This window comes from Carya illinoinensis, chromosome 3, assembly GCF_018687715.1.
Source record: "Carya illinoinensis cultivar Pawnee chromosome 3, C.illinoinensisPawnee_v1, whole genome shotgun sequence".
Taxonomy (NCBI): Eukaryota; Viridiplantae; Streptophyta; class Magnoliopsida; order Fagales; family Juglandaceae; genus Carya; species Carya illinoinensis.
Genome location: NC_056754.1, coordinates 13,517,317 through 13,535,582, shown reverse-complemented (window position 1 = coordinate 13,535,582; position 18,266 = coordinate 13,517,317). Strand labels below are relative to the sequence as shown.

The 18,266-nt window shown below is 35.6% G+C and overlaps 1 protein-coding gene across 1 annotated transcript in view; it reads left to right on the top strand.

Annotated features, from left to right (window-relative positions):
- LOC122303359 (DNA polymerase delta catalytic subunit) overlaps positions 1-12,706 on the top strand; it is a 29,456-nt gene extending 16,750 nt beyond the window's left edge. Inside the window, exons 11-30 of the mRNA XM_043115114.1 lie at positions 23-94; positions 2,950-3,036; positions 4,701-4,820; positions 4,917-5,015; positions 7,260-7,367; positions 7,507-7,602; positions 7,738-7,803; positions 7,923-7,979; positions 8,096-8,183; positions 8,275-8,354; positions 9,038-9,151; positions 9,838-9,952; positions 10,030-10,202; positions 10,357-10,428; positions 10,532-10,606; positions 10,726-10,815; positions 10,908-11,068; positions 11,549-11,622; positions 11,742-11,829; positions 11,964-12,706. Coding sequence (XP_042971048.1) covers positions 23-94; positions 2,950-3,036; positions 4,701-4,820; positions 4,917-5,015; positions 7,260-7,367; positions 7,507-7,602; positions 7,738-7,803; positions 7,923-7,979; positions 8,096-8,183; positions 8,275-8,354; positions 9,038-9,151; positions 9,838-9,952; positions 10,030-10,202; positions 10,357-10,428; positions 10,532-10,606; positions 10,726-10,815; positions 10,908-11,068; positions 11,549-11,622; positions 11,742-11,829; positions 11,964-12,051 — 1,923 coding nt within the window. The 3' untranslated portion in view covers positions 12,052-12,706. The remainder of the gene's footprint in view (positions 1-22; positions 95-2,949; positions 3,037-4,700; positions 4,821-4,916; positions 5,016-7,259; positions 7,368-7,506; positions 7,603-7,737; positions 7,804-7,922; positions 7,980-8,095; positions 8,184-8,274; positions 8,355-9,037; positions 9,152-9,837; positions 9,953-10,029; positions 10,203-10,356; positions 10,429-10,531; positions 10,607-10,725; positions 10,816-10,907; positions 11,069-11,548; positions 11,623-11,741; positions 11,830-11,963) is intronic.
- The last annotated feature ends 5,560 nt before the right edge of the window (positions 12,707-18,266 follow it).

Genomic DNA, 18,266 nt, shown 5'->3' with positions numbered 1-18,266 from the left:
ATTTCATTATCTTTTATTGCAGGCTATCCAACGGGATTATAAATTAAGTTCTTACTCATTGAATTCTGTTTCTGCACACTTCCTTTCCGAGCAGGTAAATTTTATTTTTCAATTTTAAGTTTGCATCATCCCCTATGTTATTTGTTTGTATTAGTTGTAAATATATAACGGTAGATATGCAGGAAGAAAATTGAAGGATTCTGGTAAAACTAACATGGGATGAGCATTATGCACATTTTTTTTTATAAGAATTTTTTTTTTAGGATAAGTAAGAAACTTTATTGGAACAAATGAAACTAGGCGAAGCCCATGTTCACGGGAAGTATACAAAGTGAGACACCTAATCACATTCTAGAAAGCTGAAAAGACACCTAATTGTGCACACTCTTGCAGTTGGAGATTACTTTAATAAACTCTAGTTCAGTTTGTGTGGCCCTAAGCAATGCTTTAGAGACAGTTGTATGAAACTAGTGCTTTCTTAGTTCTGTGTATCTGTACATGCTCCATTCCTTGGTATTTTATATTGCATCTTTGGTACATGGATTTTTCTATTTAATGAATCTCATTGCCTTCTTGGTTGGGAAAGGCAAAAGAAATATCTCTCGTTGGTGCATAGTTGAACATTTTATTGTCTGTATTTTCTAGCATTTACATTTTATCATCTGAAGGTCAAGTTGACAAATCCCATGCTATTTAGTTGTGTGATATTCTTTTTGGTTGATTGGTTTGATATTCTTTTTGGGAGTGTGTGATTTGAAAACTTTTAATAAAGCATTATTGGGGAAATGGTTGTGGAGATATCATTTGGAGGGGGGATCATTGTGGAAGGCAATTAATGATGTTGGATATGGGGCTGCTTGGGGTGGTTGGTGCTCCAATGAAGTGAAAGGGGTGTATGGCGTGGTGTTATGGAAGTTTATAAGGAGGGGGTGGCCATGTTTTGAGAATCAGATTTGTTTTGTACTCGGTGAGGGCAATGGTATCAGCTTTTGGCGAGATGTGTGGTGTGGGGATCATGCATTGCAAAGGGCATTTTCGACTCTTTATCGTATTGCAGCGAATAGGGAGAGTCAAGTGGCGGATATGCGACTCTTTCTCATGGCTCTCAGCAGTGGAATATTCTTTTTAATAGGAATTTCCACGATTGGGAACTACCTATTGTATCAGATTTTTTCAGCCTACTATAATCCAAGGGGACTCCTATGGCCCAGAGAGAGAGATTGAAGTTGAGGTCTAATAATCATAAGAAATGTACTGTTAAGGCGTACTATAAAATTTTGTCAACACAAGATCATTCTCCGTTCCCTTGGAAGAATATTTGGAGGTCTCGTGTGCCCTCCAAAGTGGCATTTTTTGTATGAAATGCCGCTCTTGGGAAGATCTTGACCACGGATAATTTAAAGAAGAGGGGATGTGTAGTGATGGATTGGTGTTATATGTGCTAGAATAATGGAGAATCTGTGGATCATCTTCTACTTCATTGTGAGGTAGCAAGGGGCTGTGGGATGAGATCTTTCAAAGGGTTGATGTTGCTTGGGTTATGCCTTTGAAGGTGGTGGATTTGTTGGGGTGTTGGAGGAAGATGCAAGGTTGTCATCAAGTGGCAGTGGTGTGGAAGATGATCCCGTTGTGTATCATGTGGTGTATTTGGTCGGAAAGGAATGAGCATTGCTTTGAAGATGAGGAACGTACAATGGTGTAGCTGAAGAATTTCTTTCTTCATACTTTACTGTGGGATGAGATCTTTCAAGGCTTGATGTTGCTTGAGTTATGCCTTTGAAGGTGGTGGATTTGTTGGGGGTGTTGGAGGAAGATGCAAGGTTGTCATCAAGTGGCTGCAGTGTGGAAGATGATCCCGTTATGTATCATGTGGTGTATTTGGTCGGAAAGGAATGAGTGTTGCTTTGAAGATGAGGAACGTACAATGGAGGAGCTGAAGAATTTCTTTCTTCATAATTTACTGCTTTGGTTTTCCGCTATTGTACTAAATGGGGACAATATTCATGATTTTTTGTCATACATTCATTGCAATTTGAATGAATTTAGGTGTTTTTTTTGTATACCTCCTGTGTACACGGCCTATGCATATTTCATTCACATCAATAAAATTTATCTCTTACTTATAATATATATATATATATATATATAGAGCCATTCTTTCCCTGGGATGCTATCATCGTCATGAAGGTCTGTGTTCATTATTGATTGACCGACAGTAAATCTGTTTGCTTATGGCTCCATAATTAGAATTTCAGTGTGATTAAATAAGATTGTTGGCATGCTGAAGCCTATTAATTTGCTAAAGGTGAGGTCAAATTAGGATTACTTTTTTTTTAAAGTATATTATGGGCCTCCTTCACTGTTCACTGTCATATTGCAGACCTCCATCATCATGCTGGCAATCGATTTTTGTTATCTGCTTCTTTTTCCTCTTCTTTATTAAATAAACAGTTTTATAACTCCTTGTTAAGCATTGAGAATTTTATCTCTGAAATTTTTGCATCTAGTACCTTTTATAGCATGATCCCAATCATAACACCTGACTGGTTGGGTCTAGCGGTCCTGGGAAGTCTGTCATATTTCCTTTCTCTTTGTCGCTTTTGACAGATTGCTTGTTGTTTGTTGTGCTTATATATGAGGTTGTGTCCATAATGCCATTGACAGGCTTTTTATTGCTGCTTCTGCTTATGTTTACGATTGGGGCCCTAAAAGCATGGATTGATATGGGAAAAAATAACTTTCTTGCTTGTGGCATGTGTGTGATTTGGGCATGTATGAGGTTTTACTTCTGTTTTGCTTAACCAATCTCTTGCGTCTGTCACTATAATCCATGAATCTTCTAATTCCTCTAACCATCTTTTGTGTCCTTTTGTTTGATTTTTGCCTTACCTCAAAGTACTCATCAATACCTAGTGTTGATATTGCCGTTGCCATATTCCTTGCTTGCAGAAAGAGGATGTACACCATTCAATAATCTCTGATCTTCAGAATGGAAATGCTGAAACCAGGAGACGGCTTGCTGTATATTGTTTGAAGGTGCATATTCTAGTTTCTCTATATTGTGATTTCTTTCCGATCCCACCTTGTGCATTGTGTGTGCTTCTTTGCCTTATTTAAGTGCTGCCTTTGCTTAACATAATTGAGCAAATACCTTATCGCCATGTATCTTCAGTGTAAACATATTTCTTTAATGTTTAGCTTTACCCACTTTTTAACGAAGGGTAATAGGTTACCAATGGAAGGAAGGTGTAATCCATACAGTGCTGTGTTTTATTTTTAAGTGGGGAAATGTCATGCCATCATGCCTTTTTCGAAGTTATCATTAAGTTCTCTGTGATCTATATCGGTTTTCGCTGAAGCGAGGGACTATATAAAATAATTATGGAGACCATCAACTGGATATAAGTTTTGCTTTTCAGTTCATTCTTTGTATGTACAAGATGCTGTATAGGCCGAATTTTTCCTTGGAAGAGTTTTTGGAAGAGCAAGGTGCCTTCAAAGGTTGCATTCTTTGGCTGGTCTGCTTCTTTAGGGAAGATTTTGACTTTGGACAGTCTCAGGAAATGTGGATTAATGTTATGGATTTGTGTTTCTTATGCAAGAAATCTGGTGAATCTGTGGATCATTTATTATTACATTGTGGGGTGACTAGGGTGTTATGGGATGAGTGTTTAATAGGAGTTGAATGGTTTGGATGATGCCTAGGAGGGTGGTGGATCTTTTTGCTTGCTGGAGAGGTTGAAGGGTTAATTCGCAAATTGCTGCTGTTTGGAATATGATCCCTTTATGCCTTGTGTGGTGTATTTGGGTTGAGAGAAATGGTCGATGCTTTGAAGATAAGGAACACTCGATGGATGAACTTAGATGTTTTTTCTTTAATTCCTTATTTCAGTGGGCTTCAGCCATTGTTTTTAATGGAACTAGTGTCCATGATTTTTTTCTTTTTTAAATGTCGGGGAACCTCTCCAAGGCAGGGCCCTTCGGACCCACCCCTACATAGTAAACTCCAGTCCCATGCACTGTACCCTCGGAAGTTTCCGAAGTTTCCCTACACAAAACTAGTTAAATCGTTGGCTTTTCACCAAGGGGTGTGACCCCAAAGAATCGTTTGCACCCATGAGGTGTTGAACCTTGGACCTTGAGGGGAGTGATCCCCCAAGACCAAGACCAAGACCAAGACCTTCATCACATGGGCCAACCCCTTGGGGTTAAACGTTTGTCCATGATTTTCTTGTTTCTTTTTCTAGTTCCTGACTTGTAACTACGTCTAGTATTTGTATACTTTACTTGGCTTTGCCTTGTTACTTGTCTCAATTAAATTTTCTTATTCATCAAAAAAAAAAAAAAAAAAAAGTTTTGTTTTTCTCTTGACATTGGAAGGTAAATTTTGGTGGTATAGTTATCTTAGACGTCCATTGGTTTAACCATTTATTCCTTGTCTTTTTGTGGAGAGGTTTGCGATACAAATTTAACTTGTGAAGGCACCCTAGTTTTTATAGAAATAATCGAGGATGCCTCCCGCTCTGTAATAATTTTTTCTGTTAAATATTTCATCACACTACATTTTACCATAATTTGTGCCTATCACATCCACTATACAGTTCGCTTACTTGAAATAAAAAGTTTCCTTGAAAGAAAAATCAATCACAAAATGTTCATGCAATGCAACTCAATGAACGATCCTATCTTTTTTATTGTAGGATGCTTATCTCCCACAGCGGCTTTTGGACAAATTGATGTTCATCTACAACTACGTGGAGATGGCTCGAGTAACAGGTGTTCCTATCTCTTTTCTGCTTTCAAGAGGACAGAGCATCAAGGTTATAATGATAAACTCCTCAGCTTATGAGTTTCCCATATATACACAGAATGGTGAAAGTTGCCCAACTGTAGAATATGAACCCTTTCTTTTTCAGGTACTTTCTCAACTTCTTCGGAAGGCAAAGCAAAAGGGCCTTGTGATTCCAAATGTCAAACAGGCAGGATCTGAACAAGGAACTTATGAAGGTGCTACTGTAAGTCAACATTCTAATTTACAGTAATTTCATTTGCTGCAATTAATTTAGCTGGCATCATCATGTTTGGGATGTAAATTCACAATGCTTGCATTATTAAGCAACAATTATGCTTGGGGTTGCATCTTTTGTGAACTTGACCAATCATGTTTATGATTTAGAATGGAAGTGTGCAAGCATTATTGAGTCCTAATCAGGTTGACTTATGGTAAATTTCACAAATATAACAATATTAAGTGCAAGTTCCAAAGCTTTAGATTACGTAGATAGGAACTCCATAAAACATTCCAGTAAATAAGAAATATTTTTTGTAAAATATTTTAATTGGCCTTGTTTGTTTTACGCATTTTGACTATTATCAATTGTAGTCATGAACTGGCTCTCTTTTTCAGGTTTATTTTTTAAGAAAAACTTGCAAGATTAATTTTTTTCCGAGTTTGGACAGGCTATTTTTATTCATTTAACATTTTCTTTGCTTTTATAGGTACTTTCCCCCTTACTCAGAGTATTGACTTATGAATGCATGAACAGATCCTTTTATTCTCTCTCTCTCTGTGGCTCTCTGTCTGTCTGTCTGTCTGTCTGTCTCTCTCTCTCATTGAAGTTGGTATTTCTGCTTATTTTATTCATTTACTGTTGGAATCGTACCTAAAACAATATGGATAAGTATAATGAGGTGACTGATGCATAAATGGAAGCAACAAGAGAGGTGTGATGACTGTATGCCATGCTACAGGTGCACTGGGAATAGAATGTAACATGGAGCTTTTATTTGTATATTAATTTTTTGTAGAATAAGTAAGTGTTACTATGGAAACTACCTCTGTTGTTTCTGAGAATGATCTTACGGTGAAGAACTTTAATGGAGTATCAAATGATTGGGGTTGTGGCCCTCTAAGAAACTACTTAGAGGCATGGCATATGCCTTCAACTACAGATAATGGTTTTGTACATTACTTTTATTGTTCTGTTTTGGTTGTACATGTGAAGATGTTCTTTACATAACTGGATCTGCACGCCCTATTGCTGTTCCCCTGCCCCTGTGCAATTATCTTCTTTTTACTTTTGGTTCTGCCGTATTTGTATTTTCTGTATCAAAATCTTGACTTTCATGGTGAAGAGGTACATAAGCCTGTGGAATATTAGAGAGTGGATGCTTAAAGAGCTTTGTATGCTTGCTGCTTTAATTATTTTGCAAAAGTTAGTTAAAATAACAAGGGTGCTGGCTCAATGGTCTTTAGGTTACTCCCAAGTGGTTTGGAATGTATTAGATCATGGCTTCAAATCTGAATAGGATTCACCTTAGACTATTGGTGTTAGCTGCCTAAGGATTCATTGAATTCCCTAGAAGGGTAAGGGTCTAAGTTATAGTTCAAACCCGACTTAAGGGAACGCCTGTGTCTTCCTGCAGTCTAGGCCCATATTGTTCGGTTTCCAGCAGGTAGGATGCTACTATGATCATGCCCAGTTAGGGAAGTCAACTTCGGTTGCCCTAACCTTTTTGCCTATAATTTTTTTAATTTTTTTTTGAAAAATGAATATTTCTTCCTTTCTCTCTCATCCCAATCAAAATTCAATACTAGGCAACCAAAGGGGGAAAGACTTAGGGATTGTTTGGGAAAGTCATCTCATCTCATCTCAAAATTTCTCATAATTTTATTCCCAAACAACACTCAAACACACTTTTTGATTTAAAATCTTCAACTTTTTCATCTAATCATTATCTAATCATTACAACTTTCCCAAACTTTCAAACAAAACACAAAAAATAATACTACCTTTTGAAATTTCAAAACAATATAAAAAAAATTATATTCTAACAATATTTTTAACTTTATAATATATTTATTGAACGCTTTCTCGTTTCCCAAAACTCAAAACATCTTAACTCAAACCATTTCACTTCTATTCACAAACCATTTAATTATTCATGGAATTTTCATCTCATTCCCCAAGCATCATCCCCTTGGCAATCAAGCTCTGTGGTGTCTAGGGTGAAAAATCATAAACTTCTGAATGCATACGATTTAATATAATGAGAACGCTGGTACACACAATAATAAGAATATTGTTCTACTTTGAGAGTTCTGATATTTACATAAAAATGTTTCTTACATGAATTTGCATTGTGCCTCCCCCTCTTTTTCCCACTTTTTTCTGTTGACATGTCTTTCATTTAAGACTCCTATTGAAAATCATATCATATGCTAATGTGCTTTGATATTTGGGTTGTACAAAATGCAGGTTTTGGAGGCAAGGGCAGGATTTTATGAGAAGCCGATTGCAACCTTGGATTTTGCATCCTTGTATCCATCTATTATGATGGCATATAATTTATGTTACTGCACTCTGGTGATTGTTCTGGCTATCATTTCTGTTTGTTACCAGGATTTTTTTTGCTTGGAAACTATCCTATGATTTGACATGAAATAAGTTATAGCGTAGGTGCTTTTATTGGAGCAAAAACTAATTCCTAATGGTCTTTGTGAAGGTGACGCCAGAGAATGTTCGCAAACTTAACCTTCCCCAAGAATGTGTCAACAAAACTCCATCTGGTGAAACATTTGTTAAATCCAATTTACAAAAGGTGAGTTTTTTAAAACTCTATTATATATATAAACATTATGGTAGACATGAGTGAATGATTGAATTTAATTGGTTTGTATACAAGTTTATGTCCATTATAATGATATAATGAGAATGCACAATGATAATATCTCAGGGAATACTTCCTGAAATTCTTGAAGAACTGATTACAGCTCGTAAGAGAGCAAAGGCAGATTTGAAGGTAATTACCTTTTACTTGTGTTTTAGCTGCCATTATATAAACATTAGCATGCATTGCGATCAAGCTGTTTTCTTGGTGTTCTGTGCATGTAAATGATGTCCTCTCCACTTTTATTATAGGAAGCAAAAGATCCACTTGAGAAGGCTGTGCTAGATGGTCGACAGCTGGCCTTGAAGGTGAGCTTTGCATTTTTTATTTATTGAAGTTCTGTGGTAGTTTCGTGTGCTCACCGTTCAGGAATAGTCAGTTACCATGCATTTTAAGTTCTCTGATGTCTTCTTTTTGTTTTCAGATAAGTGCAAATTCTGTATACGGATTCACTGGAGCTACTGTCGGTCAGTTACCTTGCTTAGAGATATCTTCAAGTGTTACAAGCTATGGTACAGTTAAAATCTGGTTAATCTCTGCATGAGCTGAAATGCTAATAATTTCGAGTTCTAATTGTTTGCATGGTTTGGCTGCTGTGTAAAGGTCGACAAATGATTGAGCACACCAAAAAACTTGTCGAAGATAAATTTACAATGCTTGGGGGCTATGAACACAACGTTGAGGTATTTTGTGTAGACTTTTCTTTTCTAATGGTGAATAATACGCCAATCAAGGGCTATGCATGGTACACCTGTCGTTGAGGTAGCCTGGATTCCAGGTGTCTTATATGTGTGTGTTACTTCACTTTTTTCTGGGGATGATAATTCACAAAAAGTTCATACCTTTCTAGGAGATGTTCTAAGATTACATGCAGAATCCATTCTCGTTATTTTATGGAGAATTAGTATGAGATAGTAAAGAAATATTGAAGTAGAATGGTTCTGGTGGCATTATGGTTTGGGATTGATGAAAAAGGTTGTCTTTTTTGTTTAGAAGTACTATTCTATGGAGAATCAGTATGAGGATGTGGAACCCATATCAGCTTGAAGAAATTTTGGTCTTTCTTAGGCTTTATTGCTGCTTTCTATTCACTCTTGAGTGATTTTAGGGTGCCTTGTCCTGTTTCTGACTTCATATGCACAATGAACTGCAACTGCTGCACATTGTATTTGCCTTCATTTTGGGAATTGAAGTTTTGCATTAGGAATGAATGATGCACGTCATTGTTCTCTCTATACATATATGGATGGAATTAGTAGTATGATTTTGTTAATGCCCATGGCCTTTCCATTTATTTTTATTCTTGTTTTCTTTAATACCTTAGTCTCTTCAAACATGGATTGAATTAGAAATTGTATGGTATCAGGTTATATATGGGGACACAGATTCAGTTATGGTACAATTTGGGGTTGACACTGTGGAGGCTGCCATGAACTTGGGGAGAGAAGCTGCTGAATATATTAGTGGGACTTTCATTAAAGTAAAGAATTTATAATAATTCCATTATTCTTGATTCTTCTTTTATCTCACATAGCAGCTTTCCAATTGACGTCACACCAAGTCTTTGGCATCAGTTCAGAATATGATTCCAACAAGATATAAGAAAGAGTCTGCCTTGCTCAAACATTTCTCACATCGCCTTTATCTTTGTGTGGAATCGAAGATTTTCAATACAGTATTTAAAATAAATCTCAACAAATCCTTATCAAGCTAGAACAACTTAGTTGTTTGTGCAGGATCATTTAATTTGGCCAAATGCTATGACTCTTATGACTTTGACGAGAATAGTGCTCTAGCTGATTAATATTTACTTATCAATGCATATGTGGATATAGTGAATGGTACTGTTCATCCACCTGGATGCAACTTCCATGTTGTTAATTTAGTTTATTGGACTTCTTTGGAAAGGGAAATTTTCAAAGCAAAGCAATTAATGCATTTATCCCATATATTTTAGTTACAAACTTCCAGAATTGCCCTAAAACAAGGGTTACATGGAATATTAGAAAAATGCTTTGACTTCTCTGGGATGGACATAATATAAAGCAAACAATTTATTGTGGTACACATGGAGTAAAAAAACTTATGTGATTCCAATTTTCTTGTATGCTTAGTCTTATAATGGATTCTCTGTTTTTGTTTTCTTTGGTGTTTCGGTTCGTGAAGCCTATCAAACTGGAGTTTGAAAAGGTTTATTATCCATATCTCTTGATTAGCAAGAAGAGATATGCCGGTTTGCTATGGACAAATCCAGACAAGTTTGACAAAATGGACACTAAAGGTAATGTAAGAGTTCCTCAAGTTTGTGCTTCTCTATGTTTTTTTAATGTCAACTTTCAAGCTTCCCTTTTGTTACAGGTATTGAAACTGTTCGAAGAGACAATTGTTTGTTAGTCAAAAACCTGGTAAATGAGTGCCTACACAAGATTCTTATTGACCAGGACATTCCTGGGGCAGTCCAGTATGTGAAGAATATCATTGCAGATCTTCTTATGAACCGCATGGATTTGTCACTTTTGGTTATCACTAAGGTGGGAAAAATATTTGGCTAACATTGTTCTGATGTTCATTGTGTGCCCCCTTGCTTTTCTTTTTAAATGGTTTTCAATATACCGGTTGTAGTTACATTTTAGTTTGTTATGAACATATTTGCTTTGTCCCTCTACTAACATACTCATTGAGCAGGGTCTTACAAAGACAGGAGATGATTACGAAGTCAAGACTGCTCATGTTGAACTTGCCGAGCGTATGCGCAAGGTTTGTTGGTGCCTTATTGACTTCATTGCCTACTTCGTAATTGCTTATAATATACCATGTTCCTCTGGACCATAAAATATCTGTTTCACATTGTTACTTACAGCGAGATGCTGCTACTGCTCCAAATGTTGGGGATCGTGTACCTTATGTCATTATTAAAGCTGCAAAAGGTGCCAAGGTATCTCTTGGTGCTTTTCTTTTCTTTCTTTTTTTTTGGGGTCTTTTTTTTTTTGGGGGGGGGGGGGTGAGAATAATTATATTTATGGTGATCAAAACTAACCGATAAATTACCATCAGGCTTATGAGAAGTCAGAGGATCCCATCTATGTCCTTGAGAATAACATACCAATAGACCCTCATTACTATCTTGAAAATCAAATAAGCAAGGTTAGTTTTGTATTGTGCTTTGTGCTTTGCAGATGCTTCCCTGTTTATGATGCTGGTTTTCATACCTGTTAATATTATTATTCACGTTACAGCCACTTCTGAGAATATTTGAGCCGATTTTGAAGAATGCTAGCAGGGAACTTCTTCATGGAAGTCATACAAGATCTATCTCTATCTCTACTCCCTCTAACAGTGGTATAATGAAATTTGCAAAGAAGCAACTCAGTTGCATTGGCTGCAAAGCTCTAATTAGGTATGATTCTATTGCTTCACCTTGTACTATCATTTTTGTTAACGTTGAACTTCTGTTGGTAAATTCAGTATACTGAATATATTGCAGACTGGTTAGGTTGCTATTGTTGATAGTTGCACTAAAGAGTTACAGACATGTATTTCCTGCATTTACGTGCTAAGTGTTGATTGGCAAGCCTACAAGTTGTCTGGGAACTTTCCTCAGATTCAAATAGATCACGAAACCTCTATTAGGAAGAATCGTAGGGACACTTGAGAAATGGCTTTTATAATGGATACTTGCAGAGGAGAAAGATGACCATTGAGAAATGAGATTAATATTTGTGAAATATCTTTGTCGACCTTACAATCTTGTGTGGCACTGGACATGAAGTATTATAACAGGGAAAACTGATAACCTTTAGCATGTCAACATCGCCTGTTTTTCTTCATTGTTTTGTTTACAGTCTAATGCTATACTATTTGGTGTGCTCTGAACCAGCGATAAAGATCGAATTCTGTGCTCACACTGTAAGGGGAGAGAAGCCGAACTTTACTGCAAAACAGTGGCTCATGGTAAACACTTTAATATTTATTTTGTTAATATCTTTTTCCGGTTTAGAACACGTTTATTTGTATAATGGACGAACGAAGGGATTTTCTATTAGAAACAATGAACTATTGAGTGATTGCAGTGTCTGAGCTGGAGATGCTTTTTGGGAGGTTGTGGACACAATGCCAAGAGTGTCAAGGTTCTCTTCACCAGGATGTGCTCTGCACAAGGTATTCATATTTGTTTGCTTGTATGCAGTAGTAAGTTTTTTCCCCATGGGGATTTTTTGGAAAGTAAAATGCATGGGTTGGCTTATGTTTCCCATTACGCTATCTTTTTGTCTAACTTGCACATTTGTTAACAGTCGGGATTGTCCAATATTTTATCGGCGAAAGAAGGCACAGAAAGACATGGCTGAAGCCAAGCTACAATTAGAGCGGTGGAACTTCTAAAGTTCTTCCAAGGTTGGCGTATTGTTCCCCTTCCCCGAATTGGTTTACTAAATTCGATCTCCTGATTGATAGCAAGTGCATATGGAGGTATGCACAATTTCTCAAATGATATAGTCAAGGGGGATGGTACCTGACGTAAAGTGTGATTTTTGAACATTCGGGTTCAAGAGTTGAACATAGGTGTTTTTTGGCACGAGAAAGCGAAACTAAAGGGAATGGAAGTTCTCAGTAATTCTAAAATTAAGGGGCCAGTTTGTGTTGGCAATATTTTGCCCGATCGTACTCCTTCTACCAATATGTCAAGAATCGGCTTCAAGGTGCTTTGCTCTGCTATTAAAAATCTGCTAGTCATTCTTGACCTTTCTGCTAGAAGTTAGAGAGGAGGGATGAGTTTTTAAATTGGCTGGTGAATTGGATTTGTGGTTTTGGTAGTTGAGACATTTGTAGACTCAAACGATTCCTAATTAAACTAGCTCTATGCCTGTCTAGATCTTGGAGGGAGGGCATTCTGATAGATTCACTTCACAGTAGTGTGTTAATATATGTAGATGAGTTCATCGTCTTTGTTTGTTAAAGGGGACTTGGAAGTGTTGTATCATGAGATCTTAATATTTGTTGTACACTTTCTGAGAAGAAATTTGTCATTGATGCCTAATCCTATGAACTCCTTTGCAGGAAATATTGATGGAACTTATATATAGCCTCAGGTCTGCGGTTTTTCGCTTGGCAATATTTTAGTAGCAAAATTAATTATGTGCAATGAATACATCTTAAAACGGTGTTTGGCCATATAAAATTTTTATTCTAAATTAAAAATTCTCATATTATCATACAATTTTTTCGAATCTCTATACAAAATATAATAAATAATTAAATTTTTAAATTTCAAAATAATAATAATATCAAAATATAATGTTTTAAAACTCAAAATTTTAGTGGCCAAAGCGAATAGCCCAAGAAATTACTAAGGCAGAAAACTTGTAAGAGAAGCTATAATGATCATCTTCAAGTTTGTCGTTCTCAATTACACAACTCAGTAAAGTACATTTATAAGTTAACCATTTAGATAGGATCATAGAAATCAAGAATGAAAAGTAGTATATTGTCTATATATTTATCGAAACAATTTAGTTTAGTAGAACGTCGATGCTTCACTTGTTATAACAAGCACGCCCATTGCTAAGTTGCCTCTTAAGAGTCGTTTTAAAATCTTCTCTAACTAATAAAATGCATAGAATCCTAAGATTAAGGATAAGGACTGGTTTGGATAGAGAAATCTTTTATTTTATCTTATCTCATATCGATATCCAAAAATAACTATACCAATATTTTTTAATTTCAAATTTTTAACTTTTTCATCAAATTTTTATCTAATTATTAAAATTTTTTCAAACTTCCAAATAAATACAAAAAATATTAATTAAACTTTTTCAAATTTCAAAATAAAAATAATATTACAAAATTATATTATAACAATATTATAATATTTTTATTCAATTTTTTCTCTCATTTCTCAAAATCTCATAAAATAGTTTTACTTAAATTATTTCTAACTCATCTCATCTTAACAAAAATATCTCACTCCTATTCACAAACAATTTCAATTTATCTCAACTAGGTATTCAAAATATTTAAATAATAGTTTTTACCGAGTAGCCATGTTGTTGCTCTATTTCAAACTTGACATGTATTGTTAAATTTTAGGTTAAGGTTACTAATAGATGTTAAGCTGAATTTAGATAAATTAAATTATTTTATAAATAGTAATGAGTTAAGATAATAGACTGAGTTTTATAAAGTCCACTTAAGATGAGTATTTTAAATATATTTAGATGTTAAGATGAGTTTAAATGTATTAATAAAAAGTTGAAAAATACTGTGAGTCTCACGTATAAAAAAATGTTAAGTTGAAAAAAATTATAGATATAATATATAAATAAATTTTGAGTTAAATGATTAATGGTTTAGAAATTATGTATTTAAATATTAAAATAAGTCTATATTATAATCCACTGACGTAAGCTTAAAATATATATAATAGTGTGTAACACGTGATAAATGATTTTATTTCGTTGTTATCGTGACTGGTAATTTTCTTCACATGCATGCACGAAAGGCTTTTATTCCATCAAATTGGGATTTCTATTTTCTTTCTGCACATGATATAATATCTGCTTTGTCAACATGTTAATCATTCACTGCGTGACGACAGAAAATTCCATCAAATTGGGATTCGAGATGACCTTCCTTAAAAAAATAATAATAATAATAACTATAGTCATTATTATTGTTGTTTTCATGAGAACCGACCCATTTTAATCTTTCTTTAGAAGTTGCCCCACTTTTTTTGTTAATGGATTTGCAAGTTGCAGATTCATGCGATTGATTAAAATATATATATATACATATAAAGAGAAGAGCACCATGTTTTCTAAAACAAGAATGGTTTTGGAGATTGGCAGTCCCTTGTTTTCATTCCATGAATCCGGCCTTCTACTTTCACTTTCAGTATTAGGGCACGTGGAAGGCCAGGCCACTGTCCCTAAGGTCCCCCCCACTTTGGTTAGCACGAGTGTCTGCAAAATTGATGTCACGATTGTAAACATAAAATCTGTTTCACAACTTTGTGATCTTATCTTCATGTCTTGAAAAATTACCAAATTAGAAGACGTGTTTGTGGATCAACAGTAATTATTTTATGGTAGATTTTGCAGTTAAGAAAAGATATTTTTTTAAATTTTAAAATAATAATAATATTAAAAAATAATATTTTATTTAATTTTTAATTTCTATCTAAAATAAAAAATTCTCATCTCACCGTACAACTCTATCCTTAATCCTCTTCATGCAACATGAGATGACAATCTTTAGAGTTTGATCATGAGATTTTTAGCTGATCATAAATCATGGATCCATGATGATGTTTAATTTGATCGTGCGGCTTATATCCCTTCTTCTCATCGGTCCTTAATTTGAACTTTGAACTCTCTCTCTCTCTCTCTCGAGCTTAATTTCTTTCTTTCTTTTTCTTCTGATGGTAAATGTCAGGTGCAATATGATATATCTGTGGTCCGGTGTGGTTTGCTAAATAGTACTGGGCCTGTATATATATAGAACGTACAACTCGATCTAGTCTCAGAATGTTAATTAGCGGCCAAAGTAAAAGGAGATTAAATACATAATTAGCATGATCTGCTCATGATATTATATAGCTTAATCATCAGCATACACAGGAAGTACTGAACAACATAGATACATCGATTACCAGAAAACAAAGCATACAACGTATAAACAGGGTTCACATGAGAAAGCATAGACTAAGCAAACGGCAAGCTCCAGCCTCCTGATGATCTGATAACTACCTTAATTCTCAAACCCTATAATGGTTTGAAGAACATCAAAGGCATATAGAATGATCATCGATCTGCTCGTATCAGCCTGCGCATGATGTAGCTTATTTCGTGCACACTGCTGGCACACACAAATATTTACATCACTACTACATTAAAAAGCAACAGACACCTCGCAAATGGGTAGATACCCATCAATTATTTTTGGAAGAGGAACCAGGAGAAGTGGGCTTGGAACCCCCACTATTTTTAAAGATACCAGCCTTGATCTTGCCTCGGCTTGGAGGTTGGTTTCCAAACGAAGGGGACGGGTGGAGCCCTTTTTTCGGGCCGGAATCTTTGTTGCCGCCGTCACTCATGTTGACAGTACTCTTTCTATCTGTTTTCAGCTTCTTAAGGGTTTGAGTGCCGCCAATTTCCCTGAACGGGGAAGCAGATCTTATAGTGTTGGAAAAGGTGATTTTGCAGTGTAGGCATGATGCAATCATGTGACGGTAGCAGCAACTTGGATTGTAAACGTAAGGCATGATCAGTTTTAGGTGCCGTTTCACGCTTGGATAAGGTTAGATGAAATGAACTGTTGAAATTAGGTTGTAAGTTTGAATAAAGAGTCGTTCTATACAACCGCCTACTGTTTTGCAACCTCCGCACACCCAGCCTACGTGGCATTTAATTTTTTTTTTTTTTTAAACATGAAACGTACGTTTTGACCAAGGAATGAAGGTAGGTCACGGATTCTCATCTTCCTGAGTTCTCCGTTCTCCGTCCTCTGTTAGAACTTCCGTTCTCCTTCCTCTGTTTGAACTTCAAACAGACTCTTCACATGGCAAATCTAGTTCTAGGGTTTTAAGACACAGACTCTTAAACTCTCAATCTCTCTCTCTCTCTCTGTTGAAAACTTTTGCTTCATCACCGTCCTCCTCCACGCCACAAGAACCAGATCCCATTCTCCACCCCCTCTCCTCCGATCTACTAAAAAACCCTGAGTCGGAACCGTTTCCAATCTCCCAAATACTCCACCTAAGCTTCTCGCACATCAATCCAATACCTTACTTGGTCCTCTTCACAATCAATCTCTGCCCCGATGCTAGCCGTACGATCCTGGGGTTTAATCACTAGCTCATCTCCAACCCTAGTTTCACTCACATAGATTTAACCATGTCCTACTTCGTCGATTAAGTCGGCCGACGCAAAGATTTCAAGGAGATCCATGAATTCCTCATGAATGGAGGTACTCGTTGGGTCTAAAACCCTAGAATCTGCCATTGACAGGCTCATTTGTGCCGGGAGGTCGACTGATGTGGTGTAATTTTTTCAGAGGATGGAGATTGATTACGGGCTCAAGCGAGACAAAGAATTGCTTTTAATGGTGGTGGAGAAGCTTTGCGGCAATGGGAATGCGAGTTACACCGAGCGAATGGTGAAAAACTTGGCAAAAGAGACGTGAAGAAGGGGCTGGGTGAGAGGTGAGGAAAAAGTCTTTTAGGGTATTTCATGGGTGAGAAACGTTAAGGGGCTGGTTTGAAGGGCATTGATTTGTTGCTGGGGTGCTGGCTGGGATGAGCATTAGCGTCGGCGTCGAGAGATCTAGGAGAAGAGACTGTATGCGCGTTGTCTTGGTTATGAGAAGAGGGAGAACTGGAGAAGTAGGGAGCCGAGTGAGAGAAGGGAGAAACGAGAGATTGAACCGTGACGTGTGTGAAGAATCGGGTTCGCCATGTCAGGAGTGTGGTGTGAGGTGAGGGAACCGGGGGTTGGGTAGATTTATTCTTGAATAAAATATAATTAAAAAATTATTTATTATTTATTATTATTATTTTTATTTTAGATTTGAAAATGTTGAATTATTTATTATATTTTTTTTTGTAAGAATTTAAAAAAATTGTAATGATAAAATGAGATGAGATGAAATATTTTCACTATCTATCTTAATCATAGACAAATCTTTTATATTGAAATGAAATATGAACAATCTAAAAATATTACTGTCATATAATTTACAGACTTATTAGCTTGATAATTGTAGCAAATAATTGAAATTTCAGAAAAAATAAAACGCAATTAAAAATCTGAAAATATGAATTTTTATTTTCTAAAGAATTAACCTTATGTTTGATAAAATTCTATTTTAATTTTTTTGTGGATTTTCTAAAATATCAATTAATTTCCAGAGGAACTACATTGAATTCAAGTAGTACTACTAATGATCAGCTGGCCTGGATAATATTATATGATTTGTATCCACAAAAATTTGGATATCACTCTCAACCTATGAAATGACCGAAATGACCGCTGTCCATGATCTGAATATATAATTCAAACCATATCCCAAAATTCCAAAGAAAATCAGTACCCCCGGCCACTAGCAAGTTCAAAAAAATCGATACTTCTTTGTGAAGAAGAAGAAATTCAATTAGGAGTACTACCCATGGAGTCCACCAAGTCATTGATATTATCCTTCTAATAATGAGAAATATTTTAGATAAAAAAAATTATATAAAAATAATTTCATAAATTGATGTGACTTGACATGGTATGTCAGATTATAAAATGCGTTATTTTTATTATAAAATAAATCTAATAGATCACATAAAACTACATCAATATATAAATTTATTTTTATATAATATCTTTATATCTATAACATTTATCTTTAATAATATCCAGTAATATATAATATCATGTGGCTCTAAAGTACCCTGAGATCAAAGTTCAATACGTCAAGCAGCAGCCGGTACTATTAATCGTTAGTGGAGTTACCATCATTAAGTGAACCAATATATAATTAATTTGACCACGTGGGTTTATAACTTTATACTCGTTCTTATTTGACCACTACTATCTTTTGATCTTTTACAATATATT